This window comes from Vitis riparia, chromosome 13 (assembly GCF_004353265.1).
Source record: "Vitis riparia cultivar Riparia Gloire de Montpellier isolate 1030 chromosome 13, EGFV_Vit.rip_1.0, whole genome shotgun sequence".
Taxonomy (NCBI): Eukaryota; Viridiplantae; Streptophyta; class Magnoliopsida; order Vitales; family Vitaceae; genus Vitis; species Vitis riparia.
This window is the reverse complement of record NC_048443.1, coordinates 20,951,243-20,971,192: the sequence shown is the minus strand read 5'-3', so window position 1 is coordinate 20,971,192 and position 19,950 is coordinate 20,951,243. Positions and strand designations below refer to the sequence as shown.

The 19,950-nt window shown below is 35.3% G+C and overlaps 1 protein-coding gene across 1 annotated transcript; it reads right to left on the bottom strand.

Annotated features, from left to right (window-relative positions):
• Positions 1–11,184: 11,184 nt before the first annotated feature.
• Positions 11,185–12,084, bottom strand: LOC117928402 (transcription factor of morphogenesis MCM1-like). Its single transcript, XM_034848290.1, has 2 exons — positions 11,868–12,084; positions 11,185–11,822 (listed from the first exon to the last, which is right to left on the bottom strand). Exons 1-2 carry the CDS (start codon positions 12,082–12,084, stop codon positions 11,185–11,187), a joined length of 855 nt encoding a protein of 284 aa, XP_034704181.1.
• Positions 12,085–19,950: the final 7,866 nt, after the last annotated feature.

Sequence of the window (19,950 nt, the reverse complement as noted above, 5' to 3'; positions counted from 1 at the left end):
GATCTATAATACCATTCACCAAGCAAGGAGTCCAAAAGAGAGAGCAATCCAAACCTCTAGCACACTTGCAATTTAGTAAAAGGCACATATCATTCCTCCATAAATCTCTCCCCTTCTTAGATGCCCATAATATAACAATTTTTTTACCCTCCTTCAATCAGATTGAAAAGACTTATAGCCATATCTACAAAAGATTAAAATTTCTACCTATGATCATCCATTCCAATTTTTTACATCCTAGAAAAATTTAACCTTTCATTTACCAGAAAGAAGTCAATCCAATAAGACTTTATTAAGAACTTAGAAACAGAAAACATAAAGAAGGCATGTGCTTGGTAAGAGCATACATAAAGTAATGACTACAAAACTGTACTTCCATGACATAATGGATATCATTTCCTTTGGTCTAACACATATAAGCTCCATTTATTCAAGTTTTACATATACTTTCTGAAAGAAAAATCTTTCTTGTGCATGAAAAAGAGTGTCATTCAAAAACCCAGGAATTATAATTTAGTAAATATTCTGCATGAGAAAGCATAATACCAAGCATCCAACCACCCAGAAGAGAACCATTTGTTCTACAGAGTGGGATGGATGTAGAAAGAACTCAGGATTGAAACTTGAGGAGAAAAGGGGCACCTAAAATTTGAACCAACACCTAGCACAGAGAGTAACCAAGAAGAACAAACAAATAGCAAGAATAAAGACAGGCAAGATAAGTAAAAGAAAGACACCAGAAATTACAGGCAACTTCTTTTAAGTGTAGCCTTGATTTGAATTTTCTTTTAGAATATGAGAATACAGACAGCTAATTGAAAAGGAAAATGTGATCATAAGCTTTGTACCCATGGTTCTCATGAAATTGATATTTGCAAAGTAAGACATTTTGGAGTGTAGACCAAGTTTTAAGTGGACATAATTCTGTAGCACAATTGAAGCTCATCATCAGATATTTCATATATAGAAGTTTAACTAAATCTGGTGTCCAAGTCAAGATGCAAATAGAATACATCAAATATAAAATAACTAATAAGCACCAAAATTATAGCTCTGCAATAAACTCTGCATGGAGAAGATGTCAAATTGTGTTTCAGAATAAGATCTGAACTCAAAGCTAATATTTTTCATGATACTAATGATGTTCCTCATGTACTTACAATCAAAATTCCCAAGAGATTAGATATCACTGTCATTGCAAGAGCAAGTGCGGAATTCCCCCCAGCAAGCTGTGTTTTAGCAATACAAATCCTCAGTTAAATTTAAAACCTACTCCATGCAGAACCATGATTTTGGGAGAAAGACTCACACGCCTGACTCAGTGCCACACCACTTGATAATGTTGTTGGCATACAGCTAAATATAGCCAGTCCTGTAGAAGTCAGAAAAGGTTTTAAACAGTTTGCAAATTGGCAAGAGAGAAATAATAGATGACTGCACCAGCACAAGATTGTGGATCCTGTGCTCACTTCAAAGGCAAAAGTTAGCGTTTGCCCGATGTCCTCAGTGTCAATGAAAAACAAAAGAACACACACCATTATCTGCAACTGAGTAGTGTTTGCCCTATGTGCTTAGTGTCCATGAAAAGCAAAAGATGGTATATTCTATGAATGGAAAAAAAAAAACCAATTTGGAACTAAAAGGTAGTATCCAAATGATATTAGTTTCAAATGAACCATCACTATAATGCTAATGTTGGTAGTAACAGGGGAGGAGAAATCTCTACAACTATCAGAGAAATCACAAGACTAAGAGCATTCAACACTTTTCACTTCAAAAACCTACCACTCTTTTCTTTAAACTGAGCTTGAAGATGAACTTTGATGCAAAATAGGATCCAAACGTTTCAGTTTTTTATAGGAAGCATATAACTTCTTAAAAGTTAGTCTATTACTGTTTTGAAATTATTTTGGGCTGACAGGAATAATTGGTTAACAGCATAAATGCATTTTTACTGAAAAAATCAAATTTATTATTAGAAGAAAGATAAGAAGTACAAGGATGGGCTATCCTTCTCAAAAAGAAAGCAGGAAATAGCCAAGGTAAAAATACAACCCAAAAGGCCACTCCATCAATAGGAAATATTGGTCCTACAACACATCAAGTGGGGACATCATCCCATACAAACCCCTCCAAGGTCCTAGCTCTCCTCTTAGCCAACAGATTGGCTTCCTAGTAAGACCTGGACCTGCATAAAAGGGAAGAGCCCAGGTCCCTGGATCACGCATTCTCCTCATCCAATGGTCCAGCCTCAAGGACTCTCTTAGTTGTTCAAATTTGAGGTTTCCACAAGAGGTGCTTTCCAATACTATATTTGAAGTAGTTGTTTGAATTTCTTATGATACACAACTGAAATGAGTTCTTAATTGTAAAAGGACTCTAAATGTAAGGATTGTTCTTGGATTACCAAACGGGTTTGAATTAACTTCATCTAATTGTGTTTCCCCCAACATGAAAGAAAACATAGGCAATCTTTAAGTGATAACAACCAAGGAATCTAGTTTTATCATGAGATTCCTATCTTTCAAGTCCATCACTACTTCTATTCCCAATCGGTTTGAGAAAAAACACATATCATTTCCCCATCATTATCTTTATGAGTTCCCAAAAACCCATCAAGCCTAGAGGTTTCCTACTGAGCATCCGTTGAACATTCAGATGGAAACTTCCATATGGAGGACCAATCTCCTGGTTAATGAATTCCTCTTTGTGATGCATTCCATATAAGCAGCCTACAATATCCTAGCAATGAGACTCTGCAGAATACAAAAATTTCATAGCCACATACACTGAGAGAGAGATCAAGAATTGAAATGTGTCATATTTCTTCCACTGTTCCCCGCTTTTCCCAAAGATCCTGCTTATTCTTCCAACCAAATCACTCAGTGGCTAAAAAAACACACCATTCCTCCCTCTTTCCGTAGCCCTCAGAAGAAATGGCCATCATACCCAAGAGAAACAATCAACAGATTCTTGCAAGGCAAACGCATTCTACATTTTTCTAGACTGATGATAAGAAAAATTGAAGAGCAACACATAGTATAGATAAATTGTTCACCCATCCCAAACACCTCCCTTCTCCCCTCCCAAAGAAAGAAAGGAAAATAAAAATAAAAATGTAACTTTAGTAAACCAAAAAATATTCAACCATCTAGATATAGTCTAACAGAGAGATCCTTTTTTTTTTTTATCAGTATAGTCTAACAGACAGATCTTACTTAACAGTAGCTTCCTTAGAGCCCAGCAAAATCAAAAGTTTCCTTCTTTCATGTTTTGAGGTCAATTTTGATGAATATTAACTCTAGATTTAGAGATTTTGCATCCCTAAACTTGGAGCACCAACACTGGAAGGCTGGAAGGTTAATTTTAAAGACAAAGTAAAACATAAAGGGAGGTAATCAAGAGCAACAGAAACAACATGAGAAATAGGACAACAAGGCCTGAGAAGATGATATTTTGCAGAATAACCTTCTCACTTTGAGTAGAAGAGAAATCATCCAATCTACAATATATTGCATTTTCTTGAAAGTTCAACAAGGTAAAGTATGAATGCATAAAGAAATATCCCTAAAAACCAATAACTCAATGAAGAAAGTTAAGCCTCTCTCACATTATATTTATTAGCAGGGTACAATTGAAACCCATTATAATGCCATTGTTCAATATCAGTAACTTCAATTGGATAGGACAGGAGTGAGGCAAACCTCCACCCATCAAAAGAAATCTTTCTTGATTCTTTCCTAAGATTTTAAGGTAAGGAAACTTTTAGTTAAGACAAAGGAAAATATTAAATGACATATTAGATTGCGTCCCAATATTTAAAAAACAATTAAATGCATGAAAGTGCAAGAAGAGTCAAAATTCTGTTTATGACTTCAGATGCTAATGATAACAGGACCAAGTATAGTTAGTATCAGTGAAAGAAGTAGATCCAAAAACAGGGGCGCCCCACCACACACCAACCCATTTTGAAAATATTGAAGAGTACAAAAGAAGAACAAAAGATGAAGAATGAACCTACAAAATGCATAATCACACATCAGAAATTCAAGTTCATACTAGCCCAAAAATTCCAACTGGCCATGCTTCAGCAGCTGCACCAATTTCTCCACTATGCAGCTTCAAACCTGTAGCATGAGAAAATAAAATTTTAAAATAATAATAGGGCAAGGTTGACATTGTAAGTTAATATAATAGATAAAGAATGAGTAATATCAGAATCTTACCAGAGATGATAAATATCCCAAAAGTGCTTACTTTTGACAAAGAATACCTGTCAGCAAGACAACCAAGAGTAGGATTTGCAAGACCCAATGCCACTCCACTGACTAGAGCTGATGCATGCAGTTTTGCACAACAACAACAAAATAAATAAATAAATAAATTCTAATTAACAATAAAGACAAAGGTTCCAGGGGAAAAAATTGCAGATAAAGGATAAACAACATGAACTTCATTTTTGTTTTTAAACAAGAAAAAAACTGTATTCTAAAATCAATTCAACAAAACCTTATCCCCAATAAATGAAGTGAGCTATACAAATCCAACTGCACCTTAAACTACATCAAGATCGATATCAACTGTTGAATCACATGCACAGACTCAACCATATTATTTTTACCCTCCTTTCTCTTTTTAGCACCTTAAACCAGAACCATATCATTTCTTTTGGTGCAGGTAGGTCCATGCAGTATATGATGGAACCATCTCTCCTTAATTTCCCCATCTAGCCCTCAATTGGTATTTATCCATCACTCTCACAAATACACCATTTAATTATAGTCTCCATAAAACAGTAACTCTTGTCTATATAAATATATAGGAAGAATTTAAAATCCAGGTACAATGACTCTTGATTCACTTTCCATCATTCTTTTCTCAATGATGTTTAGTAGAATTAAAGATTAAGTACTTAAACTTTAGTGTTGAAACATAACCATTGAAGGTTTAAAGTATTTTAAACTGAAAAGCTTTGGCATCACTTCAAGACTAAGTAGTAAATTCAATTAAACTATTTAACAACTAAAAGAAATTGAACTCCAAAAATTGTTTAATTTATAACTTTAGATTCTTTGAATATTTTTTCGGCGATATTATCTCAATAATAGTTAGGCCACAATGCAGGGCTATCAGGTTGGAGATCAACCAAATCACAACCCAACCTCACCTTAGGTTGAAAGTTTTTCCAAGACCAATGTTGGATAAGATGAACTCCTGATGAACCAACTTATCAGATTGCTCAGATTAGGTATGAATCAGGTAGCTTTTTAGTTATATTTTTTAACAGGTGCAAAAAATATATTATTAAGTGTCAAAAAGGGGCCCTGATACAAGTTAACCATACAAGAAACACATGTAAAAAACAAATTAAAAATGGAAAAAAACCTAAAACAAGATCCTAAGCTAACAACCACCCATTAATGCAACCCATAAAGGACAGGCTTCTTTTTCCTAAGGAATTCCCTGACCATAGGAACAGACTTCATGCAAAAGTCATTTAATCTTAACTTAAAACTCTCCATTGGTTCAAAAATTGTCTCAATTTCACTTCATCTAAGTATGCTAGATATGCATAGGGTTTTGCATTCTTCCATTCCTTCCTTTTCCTTTAGGAAACAAAGGTGTCATGTCAATTCACCAAAAAGCATGGTTAAAAGTTGCAATATCAATTGTCGACTCAACAAGTTACGAGGCGAATTGGTCTTAACATTTTTTTTTTTTTACTAGAAACAAGAATTGTATTAATATCATATAGAGATTTCATGAGAGGGATGAGGAATCCTTCCACAAATATACAAACCTGATCTAAACCACTAAAAAACTCCGCTATACAATTGAAAAGACAGCTTGGCGACTCTTAATGGTGGCCCAACCCTAGTGGTGTACGTACCGCAAGCCAACTAAGCTAAATGACATTTAAAGGACATCCTTTAAATTCGTTAGTACAAGAGGCCCACCAATGCTATGGACATCGTGTCTGCATTGGGGGGTAATTGTGATATCCCACATATAAGAGAAAAAGTTTCTAGTACTATATATGTAGGAAATTTTTTTAACCATGTAAATTCATTTTAAAGTCTTGAGAATCCATTGGTATAGAGTGGACACTATCTACATGAGAGAGAGCAAAGCATTACACAAAGCATTCCCATAACTAGCAAGGAGAAAAGACCTAGAAATTAGTCCTTGAGCACGTAATCCTCGTACTCCTCGTACCAAACATCCAACCACAAACTAGTTGTCCACTAAATATTCACCAATTAGTAGTTGAGTCGAGGAAGATATTTTTCATTCTTTATGATTGCTAGAGCCTTTTGTCCTTAGGACCTCCACCCAACCTGGTACCAAACATCCAACCACAAACTAGTCGTCTACTAAATATTCAACGATTAGTAGTTGAAACAGGGAAGATATTTTTCATTCTTTATGATTGCTAGAACCTTTTGTCCTTAGGACCTCCACCCAACTTGGAGCAAACCTTAACCTAACCCAACACCTTCCATGACACCAAACTTTCAATCATCACCTAACTTCATAGTGTTATAGGTAATTTGTTACAATTGAAAATTTTTTCAAGTTTTTAACCTCCAAAAAAAAAAAAAAAAAACAACAACAACAAATATAAACATCTTATATTAAAAATATAGTCATATGTCATAAAAATATATACAGTGATACATGTTAAGCCGAGCAATAGTTAAATTCAAGCTGCCAAGGCTTCAACCAAATCCTAACCATGCCTAGGTGGGGTAACAATTTTTAATGAAACCAGTATCTTTTGTTTTGGTTAAGCTCAAACCATCCAAGCATGATGCGACCCTAACCAATATTAGTTTGCACAAAATGTCACATGGACAAAACACTTAAACAGTTGGAAAAAAATTACCAATACATGGCATAAAAGCCTGGAGAACAGCAACACTTCTATCATATCCCTTGGGCCTGAGGCTTTCGAGGACTTGCTCAAGTGGCAAAGGGTTGGGGTGGAGATGAAGCAAATTCCATGTGACAGAAAATGAAAGGGAAATAAATCAATAACAACACAAACCTACAAAAAAGGCTGCTATCATAGTCTTTGTCCATGTCAAAGCTACCGTGTTAGACTGGCATCCACATGGCCTCATTTTCATAGCATTTTAAGATTTTGCAATCTCATATAAAGCAGTAGAAAGCATGTTACTGCCCTTGTTGCTTGGATTAATTAAACATGTGACAAATGGAAAATGCACGCAAAAATATTAGCTAACATCATGAAGAGGTGAAATTTTTTAGTTAAAGATAAGAGTAGAACAAGGGACACAGAGGAAAACTTAGACCAACCCCATTACATGGAAAAATTAACGTGCAGATGAAGATGCTTCAGAAATTGTCAAAGAAGACCAATGATGGCACCAATAAGAGCATGTAAAATGGAACAACTTCAGAAGAAAGAAGAACCATTCATATTATCTGGCAGAGAATTATGGAACTAGAACCAAACAGGATCTATTTTATGAATGCTTTAAAAAATTTTATGGACTCATTCAATTTCCATGGGACTCCAAATACTAGAGCTTTGGTATAGTCATTAATGCCTTTATTTCATATTGGTGTCTTTAATCCATTTCTCTTTTTAACTTTCATTCATTGATGAAGTGCTAATTATTTCAAACCAAAACACATGAACAAAAATAAATAAATAAACAATTCAAAAATATATTAGACATGTGACCACAATATATGGATTTGGAGAAAAAAGGGTTTGCACATATAGTGAGCCTATCAATAAAAAGAAATGGAAGAAGAAGTTAGAATATCCAATCACATACCTAGAATAATGCCATGGACACCTCTATGGTAAGTGTTTGTCAATGTTCCAAACCTCTCCTGTCCAGCTGCAACGCAAAAAAAAAAAAAAAAATTGCTAACAAACAACTTGAATTGTCTTTAATTAAAAAAAAAAAAACACAAATGTCACCTTCACTAGTTCCCAATTATGCTATGATTCTACAGGTATTATATTTAATGTACAACAAGATTTCAAACTTCCATTCCAAATCATATGCTGCAAAGAGGGGTGACATCCCTTTACAGAGTACAAAAGTTTCACAAATCATTCATTTTTTTTTTTTTTTTTTTTTTACATTCAGAGTTAAGTTTCTTTTAAAAGAAAAGCATTAAAACTTTTTCCTTACCCAACAACATATAAAACTACCCCAATTTTTTATCCATAGTTCTGCTGCATGAGATAAACTGCCATTGAGCTTACAGTATTTCACAGAAACTCCTAAAGACAACCAAGAAGCATTCTTATTCTTTTCTAAACTTCAATAATGGAGCAAAGAAAATTTTCAACCATAAATGAGGCAATTATAACAACCAAAATGTGACAAAAAAAATGGTTAGTGGAAGCATCTGGAGGAAAATCCCTTGGAATCCCATGAAGTTGGAAGTTGAAACCCTAGTACAACTCCTTAGTGCTTATTACCCGTGTCCCAGATTGTAAGCTTCGATCTTTTCCCACCAATTGTGAGCAGCATAATCTTGAAATCAACTCCTGCACATGGTTAAGACAATACCTAAAGCTCAACATATATCAGATAGAAAAAACTGAAATGGTGAAGCCCATGAGAAGAAAGTGAGGTTGGTATTGCTACTTTAATTTACAAACCACTCATCATCTAGTGCATATAATTCTTCTAGCAGCACCATGAAAATTAAAACTCAGAAGGCTACAAGCCCAAAACCATGAAAGAAAATGTATCTTATGGTTTAAACATTTCCTTGAAGTTCAAGCATAAGCCAGGAAAAACTTTCTAGTTGCTGACAAAACTAGGATTAAAACTAAGTTACCTACTCTAAGGGTGAAGAACTCCAACATATAATTTATGGAGTCTAGAGTGTTATATCCATTCCGCCAATTTACATTTCCTGAAGCTCTCTTCATATCAGTTTAATGCCAACTTTGACTATCTGAACACAATCTATCTTATTTGACTAGGCCCCTGTTTCTTTTCATCAAAAATTAAATTAGGCAACTTGCCCATCCAGAATAGGAGAACCCAAATCTAAAGTGATTTTGAAAGAAAGCATCAAGTGAAGCTAACACATATTGATGGCATTATGCCTATCAATTTGGTGCATTAAACAGCCTTGGTATATGCAGAGTTTATGTCATCCCTCAGTTAACCCAATTTGGCAACCAGGCTATGATTGAAGACATAAACACTTGGAGCTAAAATCAGGACTTGAACAAAAGATCAAGAGAATCACATTTCTTGGGGACAAATAACACGTCTTTGCATCTCTGGAGGCCTTTCTGCAACCTTCTCTTCCACAGTGGGGTTTGGCATACTGGGTTACCTCATAAGAGGATGAACCCTTCAAATAACATAAAACAACTTCATTGGATGCAACATCTTCGTTTTCCCCACATTTCCCCTATTCCCTTCTATTGGATCATAAATTTGAGTGTTTCACGCTAGTTCCAATGTTGGATAACCACATGAAAGAATTGCTAACAAATTAATAATCCAAAGCTTATGATACCAATGAGAAAAATACCTAATTACAAACACTTAAGTGCCATCATACAAACAACCACCCACCCACCATCTTATTTAGATCTTTCCTGAATCAAACCCACAAAAAATTGCAGATGGGTCTTCTATTAATAGACAGAATTTACAATCTAACAGACAAAATTCTGTTTCAAATTCAATTTACACACGCCCAAAAACAGGAACAAAAACAAATAAATAACTAGAAAAGAAAAGAAAAAGAAAATTATGCTAAACGTCTGGAAGGGCCTAGAACATGAAGAGCCAACCTAAAACTGGGTTTGAATTATAAGGACAGCAGGCATGAGGCTATAAGCAGATATGGAAAAGCTTGAGACAAGTAACAGATACCGCTGCTGGTGACTGAAATATCTTAGGGCGTGTAGAGTTTGTTGGCTTGGGATTCATAATGAATACCAGGAACATCTATATGGATCATCTGAAATTAGCATCTCTGTGTAGTCCAAAATGATCATATGAACAGAACCATTTAATCAAGGAAAACATCTGTATGGATCAAATATACCATCCCATATACTCATTATTGATGCTGTTGATGCTAGAATACGCTAATCATAAATAGGTCTTTCATTATAATCCTAAATAAGTAAATGAAATCATTTAAGTGCAATATTAAAAACTTCAAGTAAAGAATTTATGCAATATTAACAACTTCAATACAATAATGAAACTTTTCACTTTACATTTTTTTCCACAATCAGATGACAATTGAACATGCACCCACAAGTCCAACCTCAATAATAATAATAATAATAAAGAGCATAAATTTAAGTTAACTATTTCCAAAAGGTATTACGTCATTATTATACTTGCCATTGTAGCCACCAAGAATAAATTTTCCCATCATGAGGAATGCAATGCTTTCAGTGGTACCTGGCAGTGCGAGAGAATTCATATAAACATTAAGCCTACACCACATTCCCTTAATTTCTTCATTAAGGTGGAATTTGAGCAACTAAAAAGAAAAAAAAAAAAAAAAGCCCCCTCTCAAAAAAAACCATCTGGAGCATAATTAAAATTCAACTTTACTGAAAAAAAACCATACATCCCAACTAATTCAGGTTGGTTAAACAAAACCATTCTTGCCACTCCATTCTATCAAACAGTTGTAGCTTTTGTCACTAGGCTCACTACCTTAACTGAAGTTTTCTCCTTCCGTCCTCAACCTCTTTTAACTTAAATCAAGTTAATCCACCTCACTAATGCAGTTAACGATCATAGTTGGATATGTTCAACTTAAATCAACTTATTTCAAGCATTTAACCAACAGTTTTCAAGCATCTATTTTTCCGCTAATTAAGCACTCACTAGTCTATATGATCAATAGAAATCAAGCAGAGCAAAAATCTACCACGAGGAATTAAGAACAATATTCAAGTAAAGAACTGAAGCAACATTAACAACTTCAACGTGGTAATGAAAATTTTACTTTACATTAACACATTAACATTTCACATTTTGACTCCAACATTCAGCACTACATGGAAAAAAGAAGTTTTCACAGTCATTCTATTATATACAGTAGGGTTTATATTTGGACTTGAATGGTCAACCTAACTGAGAAAATAACCACAGATTAAAGACCTAAAACATAGCACCACTATCAAAGGACCCACAAACATTGTTACATTTCCGGGTGTTGTGATTGCCGGATTCTTTCCAAAACATTTTCTTTAAGCTTCAGCAATGACTCCTTGTATGCTTGGAGTTGATCCAGATCAGCAATGCGGTTCAAATCTGCTTCCCACCACATAGGTTGGGATGTGGATTCTGGGACTTGATCTCCGAGAAAAGAATCAAACGTCTCATCAAAGTTTCCACCAGAAGAGGAGGTGAAAGGGTTCCCGGTGGGTTGGGAGCTCAAATCTGTTAAATCTGTTTCCCAACACAGAGGTTGGGATGTGGATTCTGGGACTTGACCTCCCTGAAAAGAAGCAATCGTCTCATCAAAGTTTCCACCAGAAGAGGAGGTGAAATGGTTCCCGGTGGGTTGGGAGCTCAAATCAGTTTCCCACCACAGAGGTTGGGATGTGGATTCTGAGACTTGACCTCCCCGAAAAGAAGCAACCATCTCATCAAAGTTTCCACCAGAAGAGGAGGTGAAAGGGTTCCCGGTGGGTTGGGAGCTCAAATCTGTTTCCCACCACAGAGGTTGGGAAGTGAATTCTGGGACTTGATCTCCGAGAAAAGAATCAAACGTCTCATCAAAGTTTCCACCAGAAGAGGAGGTGAAAGGGTTCCCGGTGGGTTGGGAGCTCAAATCTGTTTCCCATCACAGAGGTTGGGATGTGGATTCTGGGACTTGACCTCCCTGAAAAGAAGCAATCGTCTCATCAAAGTTTCCACCAGAAGAGAAGGTGAAAGGCTTCCCAGCGGGTGAGAAGACAAGGACAGCAACAGTTGCCCCGGACAGTTGTGAAAGTTGCTGGGCTTTCTTGAACAATCCAGCTCGCCGTTTGCTGAAAGTCACCATCAAACGGTCCTTGGATTCAATCTTTTTAATCTCGATTTTCCTTCTCCCCATTTCAATTGAAGAAATTGATGTGGGACAGTGAACAGATAGTAGATCTTAGTTGAAGATGAGGGAGAGATTGAATGGATTTTGAAAGGGTGGAGGCAAAAACAAGAGACCAGAACGTCAGAAACAGAGAACACAATGTTGAAGAAATTGACCTGGGACAGGGAGCAGATGGTTGATCTCTGAAGAGGAGGGAGAGATGAAGGATTTTATAAGGGTGGTTTCGAACGTTGGAGGGATGAGCGGCAATTCAAGATTGAAACGTCGGAGGGCGACAGGGAGCAGATGGTTGATCTCTGAAGATGAGGGAGAGACTGAAGGATTTTATAAGGGTGGTTTCCAACGTTGGATGGAGACAGAGGAGAGCAGAATGAACGGCAATTCAAGATTGAAACGTTGGAGGGCAACAGAGGATAACGGCAATTCAAAGATTTAGGTTTTGGAGGAAGACATTTAGGAGGGAAAGAATTGGTGACCGTTGGGTGTCAATTCAAGATTGAAACGTTGGAGGGCGACAGAGGATAACAGCAATTCAAAATTTAGGTTTTGGAGGGAGACATTTAGGAGGGAAAGAAGTGATGACCGTTGTAAAAAATTAAAAAATTGAGCTGCTGTTGAGGGGATTCGAACCCCCAACAAAAGCTTCAACTAGCAGCAATGGCACCACTAGGGCAAGCGTGGCCGTTGATAGAAAATCTGCACCCAAAAACATATATATTAAAATTTAGGATATAAACAAAATATTAAAAAAAACACTTTAAAGAACAAATTAATTATAACTATTTTCTAATTAAATGAAAATTTTTCATTTAATTGATTAATAAAAATATATCATAATTTTCTTCATAGTGTTTTTAATATTATTAATATATCAATTAAATATTAAAAAATTATATATTTATCATCATTTATTTTATAATGTATCATATTTTTAATATTAAATATATTTTAAAATTAAACTAATTATAATCAAATATCACAATATTATCATCCGAAAGAGCTTAGAAGAAAGATTTAGAGGGAAAAACCCCCTAGACTTCCAATTTCGGCATCTATAACCATACTTGAGTAACTATATTCTTTTAGTAACAACTCCTATTAGGGAAAAAAAAATTATATAATCATACAACCAAAAATATGGTAAGAGCACCATTTCTAACTAATTCAAGTTGGTTAAACAAAACCATTCTTGCCACTCCATTCTATCAACAATTGTAGTTTTTGTCACAAGGCTCACTACCTTAACCAAAGTTTTCTTCTTCTGTCCTCAACCTCTTTTAACTTAAATCAAATTAATCCTCCTCACTAATGCAGTTAATGATCATAGTTGGATATGTTCAACTTAAATCAACTTATTTCAAGCATATAACCAACAGTTTTCAAGCATCTATTTTTTCGCTAATTAAGCACTCACTAGTCTATATGATCAATAGAAATCAAGCAGAGCAAAAATCTACCACGAGAAATTAAGAACAATATTTAAGTAAAAAACTGAAGCAACATTAACAACTTCAACATGGTAATGAAAATTTTACTTTACATTAACGACATTAACATTTCACATTTTGACTTCAACATTCAGCACTACATGGAAAAAAAAAAGTTTTCACAGTCATTCTGTTATATACAGTAGGGTTTATATTTGGACTTGAATGGTCAGCCTAACTGAAAAAATAAGCACATATTAAAGACCTAAAACATAGCACCACTATCAAAGGACCCACAAACATTGTTACATTTCTGGGTGTTGTAGTTGCTGGATTCTGTCCAAAACATTTGCTCTAAGCTTCAGCAATGACTCCTTGTATGCTTAGAGTTGATCCAAATTAGCAATGCGGCTCAAATCTGCTTCCCATCATAGAGGTTGGGATTTGGATTATGGGACTTGACCTCCCTGAAAAGAAGCAATCGTCTCATCAAAGTTTCCACCATAAGAGGAGGTGAAAGGGTTCCCGGTGGGTTGGGAACTCAAATCTGTTTCCCACCACAGAGGTTGGGATGTGGATTCTGGGACTTGACCTCCCTGAAAAAAAGCAATCGTCTCATCAAAGTTTCCACCAGAAGAGGAGATGAAAGGGTTCCCGATGGGTTGGGAGCTCAAATCTGTTTCCCACCACGGAGGTTGGGATGTGGATTATGGGACTTGACCTCCCTGAAAAGAAGTAGTCGTCTCATCAAAGTTTCCACCAGAAGAGGAGGTGAAAGGGTTCCCGGTGGGTTGAGAGCTCAAATATGTTTCCCACCACAGAGGTTGTTACGCCCCAAGACCCACTCTAAGGGTGTGATGGTCATTTCACACCTCAAACCCGAAGGCTTAAAGTGTAACCTGACCTAAACAATCATATTGTAACAAGAAGTAACCAATTACCAAAAACCTGTTTAGAGTAGCGGAACAAATTCTAAAATCTTCAAACTTAACTTTAAAACTAAGCATCCATCAACCAAAATCCATTATCCAAATAGATTGCAAACTCAAATAAATCAAGTGCTAACCAAATTTTCATAATCTCCAAATCTCAACTTCAAATTATAAAAAAAATATATATTTTTTTAAAAGCTCAATATCTAAATAGCTTCCAAAAACCAAATAATCCAAATGAACATAAACTTATAAGCTAACAATGTACAAATAACATTCTAAGCAAAATCTTAATGATGACTATTCCCCGACTTAGTCATCACTTCTCGCCCGAACTAAGGGTGCCTGAAAAGTAATCAACAAATAGGAATGAGCTCAAAGCCCAATAAGGAACATTAATGCAGTCCATGGATCAAATATTTCAAGTTCACTTGCAAAATAGGAGATATTATAATTAATTATTTTCATAAACTTTTGAGTCAGTTTTGCCAATACATTCAAAACTTTTAATTGTACACTTTCATTTCTGATTCAAACATTTTCATATCAAATTCAGTCATAACATTCAAATCATTTATTTACTCTGGTCATCAAACATCAAATAATGCCCAGTTAGGTGGGACTTTTCAAATAGGTGGCTAGCCTCAAATTGTTCCTTTAAGGTGGACGGAACCAAACACTACTAGTACTAGTAACCTCTAACCAAACTCATAGAGGCTAGGGTCCAAATCAATTACATTCCCCATCAAGAAATGTAAAGTTCAACTATTATATCCCGTTGACAAGGGCCAAACAAACCAGAGTCAAACACTTATTTCAATTATTCGAATTTGCAAAACATAATATCTCCACATTTCTCTATTGTAAACAAAATATAAAGTTCTAACATACTTTTCATACAAAACATATTTGATCCAAGCATAAAATGAATATTAATTCGAAATATTTCCAAAAGATGTATATAAAAATTTGTTTCTAAAAAAAATAACGACTGCATTAATTTCCCTTACCTCAAAAGAAGTCCTTGAAAACTTGGGAGAAAAATAATTTTGGAAAATCTACTCTTCACCTAATATAACATAAGATAAATAACTATTACTATTATCTATAATTTAACTAATATATTCCTTATTTAAATAAATTAATAAATTCCTTATTTGTTTCTAATAACACAAAACCATGCCATTATTAAATAATACAGTACTCAGTACTCAAGTACCTATCAAAGTCTAATAATACGGAGTCCTGCTACTATTAAATATTACATACCCAAGTCTCCATCAAAGTCTAATAATAAAGTATGTGAAAATCCACCAACTAGATTTCAACCATGAAATCCTTACAAAAAAAAAAGTGGATGCACGGTTCCCACACGCATGCAACCAGTGCACACGCGTTTTTTTTTTTTTGTTAAATCAAATTATATTCTTTTTCTAATCCCTTAAGCCATGATTAACAATATATTTATTTATTATTATTTAAACAAAATAAATTAACCCTAGTTTATATCGAAATCTTCCCATGAATCCTTTTTTTTTTTCATCTAAAAAACTTAAGATCTCCCAATTTCCAACAATAAATCAAAATCTTAAATTTTCACTATTTTGACATTAAAACGAATTAAAAAAACAAAAACTAACCCTAATCTAGATTTGGGTTTTCCAAAAAATATCTAATGTACTTAAAATTAACTAATGAATCTAAAATATTAATTTAGGGGTTAGAATCTTACCTATAGAAATCTATTCTTCAAACCCTGAAATCCGACTCCAATCTTACATTCTCTGAAACTCTCTGCAAAAAGGAATGCGTTTCAGAAAAGAACAGGAAGAACATAATTCCTAATTTATACCTAGGGTATTATTCGTAAAATTACATTTTCACCCCTCTTCCATTTTATTAAAATAATTAATTAATTAATTTCATATTATTAATATTATTCTAAATTGCCCCTAAAAAAAAACTTGGGCGTTACAGAGGTTGGGATGTGGATTCTGGGACTTGACCTCCATGAAAAGAAGCAATCGTCTCATCAAAGTTTCCACCAAAAGAGGAGGTGAAAGGCTTCCCGGTGGGTTGGGAGCTCAAATCTGTTTCCCACCACAGAGGTTGGGATGTGGATTCTGGGACTTGACCTCCATGAAAAGAAGCAATCGTCTCATCAAAGTTTCCACCAAAAGAGGAGGTGAAAGACTTCTCGGTGGGTGAGAAGACAAGGACAGCAACAGTTGCCCCGGACAGTTGTGAAAGTTGCTAGGCTTTCTTGAACAATCCAGCTCGTCGTTTGCTGAAAGTCACCTTCAAACGGTCCTTGGATTCAATCTTTTTAATCTCGATTTTCCTTCTCCCCATTTCAATTGAAGAAATTGATGTGGGACAGTGAACAGATAGTAGATCTTAGTTGAAGATGAGGAAGAGATTGAATGGATTTTGAAAGAGTGGAGGTAGAAATAAGAGAACAGAACGTCAGAAACAGAGAACACAACGTTGAAGAAATTGAACTGGGACAAGGAGCAGATGGTTGATCTCTGAAGATGAGGGAGAGACTGAAGGATTTTAGAAGGGTGGTTTTGAACGTCAACGACAATTCAAGATTGAAACGTTGGAGGGTGATAGAGGATAACGACAATTCAAAATTTAGGTATGGAGGGAGAAATTAAGAGAGAAATTGATAACCGTTGGGAGGATAACGGCAATCAACAATTCAAAATTTAGGTATGGAGGGAGAAATTAGGAGGGAAATTAATGACCATTGGGAGGGTAACGACAATCAGCAATTCAAAATTTAGGTATGGATGAAGAAATTAGGAGAGAAATTGATGACCGTTGGGAGGATAACGACAATCGGCAATTCAAAATTTAGGTATGGAGAGAGAAATTAAGAGGGAAATTGATGACCATTGGGAGAGTAATGACAATCAGCAATTCAAAATTTAGGTATGGATGGAGAAATTATGAGGGAAATTGATGACCGCTGGGAGGATAACGGCAATCGGCAATTCAAAATTTAGGTATGGAGGGAGAAATTAGGAGGGAAATTGATGATCGTTGGGAGGATAACAACAATCGATAATTCAAAATTTAGGTATGGAATGATAAATTAGGAGGGAAATTGATGACCGTTGGGAGGGTAACGGCAATCGCTAATTCAAAATTTAGGTATGGAGGGAGAAATTAGGAGGGGATTGATGATCGTTAGGAGGATAACGACAATCCACTAACAAAATTCAAAATTTAGGTATGGAGGGAGAAATTAGGAGGGAAATTGATGACCGTTGGGAGGATAACGACAATCCACTAACAAAATATTTTATTTTATTCAAACAGCCATGGCCGTTTTCACCCTCAAAATAAATCAAATGAGGAAGAGAGGGATAGCCATGGCATCCCATCGGTAGCCCCTGTGACCAATCGAAAGCCATGGTCAACCTTTGCTGACCGAGAAAAAAAATTGAAAAAAAAAAAAGAGATGGGATAGAAGGGGATGGCCATGGCTTGACCGCCGGTCACCGTCTATCGGCGGCATGCCACAACTACTCTTTTTATTTCGGTTAAATTAATTTTTTTTAAAAAAGGCAAAAAAGAAAAAGAGAGAATTGTGTTTTGGGCCTAGTTGGGTCCAAAAATTAACAATTTGTCCATAGATGTTACAAAATTAAGCCCACCACCCAAGCAAAGTCTCAAAATTGATAAGAAGGATAGCCCAAGTATAATCTACCGAAAATGCCCTTTGTTGGGTATTAAAAAAAAAAAAAAAACTAAAATCCACGTTGGATTTCTCCTTTTGTTTCCCCAAATTAGAGTCTGCATTAGGCGTTTTCACATTCCCGACTTCATCCCTCACTTCCGCCTAAAGAATGCCCTAATCCTCTGTGCCAATCTCGTTATCTCTCAATCTCATATTTCTCGACCATTTGATTTTAGGTGTAGACAGTGGAGTTTTTCATCTCTATCGATCCATTGGCGTCGACGATCACCATTGGATTTGGGCGAAAAATTTTGCACACCCAACACTATGCGAAACGCTGTGCGAAAAAAAAAAAAAAAAAAACGCTGTGCAAAAATTTCGCACACCCTGCGAACTCATTTCGCACACTATGCGAAATTTTCGCACACCCAACACCGTGCGAAAAAAAAAAAAAAACGTTGTGCGAAAACCAAAAGACACTCTGCCATCTCTTTGTGGAACTGCCCTCACACAAAGGCTACGGGTTACTTCAATTATGCAATCGTATATGGAAGAGGTTCTTCCAATTATATCCAATTATAGTATAGTTATATAATGCATTCAGAAAAATTTTCAAGATTCTAAATACAACAAGTAATTGATCAACATGTCCATTATGTGGGACTGAAGCTTTATTTATAAAGCAAATGTAAAGACTTAAGTAATGGTAATAATTAAAAAAACATTATGAATTCTGTATATCAATTGATATTGTTTTTTTATATTTAATTAAAAACTCCTAACACAAGTATGATCAGAACATATTAATTCAGTTTTGTTCCTTATAGTCTCCAATTTCCCTTTCCTCAGCTGCAACAACCATCAACTCATCAAAGTTCTCGGTCTTTTGAACCAAAATTTCAATCTGAAAGCGAACAAAACAAAGAGGGTAATGTCAGTCTCGCATCCTCCAAGGTGCCTTGAAACTATAGCAATAACTGAGTCATAATAAATTAATATGGCCTACTGTCACAACTTGAATGTTTTCTTGCCATTTTTTAAGCACACATACAACACTTAGATAAATCAAGACATTTTGAAGTTACTATATCACTCGAAATTAGTTTGTCATGCTAGGCAACATTATGTGACATCAAAGGTAAGGATGATGAACATAGGAAGAAGGGAGGTTTGAAAGAATATAGCTTTAATTAAAAAAAAGGTACATCACAATGTTTTAGAAGTTTTCAGGACTTTATAGCACCCTTAAATAAGCTCAATTAGGACAATTTAGGCATGGTGCGATGCTACAATCTGGTCGAGCTTGTAAACCAAGTTTGGTCCAACCATCAATCTACAAATAACCAACCAAAGCATCAAGGTGATATGCTAAACCTACAAACAACCTATTTTAAAATCCATGATCCTAGGCACAGGTTAAAGAACAACACACTAAGTTACACATAGACCATTGCCTTTGTAGGTGTAAACTCTACCAAGTTCATGAAGGCATGCATGGTTATGTAGACACTAATGGAAACTTTACAACTACAAGAACTTAATTTTGGAGGCTATGTAAAATTCAACGCTCAATGAGGCATGATAAAACATGACATCATTGCTCCATTATTGAATTGCCAATAAGCATATGACATAACTTTCTATCAGTGAAAAGGGGGAAAATGAAACCCAATTTAGGTTCCCGTTCATCATAAGTGTGCTAGCACATTCCAATGAATGTGTACGAAGGGAAATGAGGAAGGAGTACGAGGAATGTCCCCCTATGAAAAAAGAAATGAGCAAGGAATTTTTTGAAAAAAATTTGAAATCCTTCAAGATAGGTAGC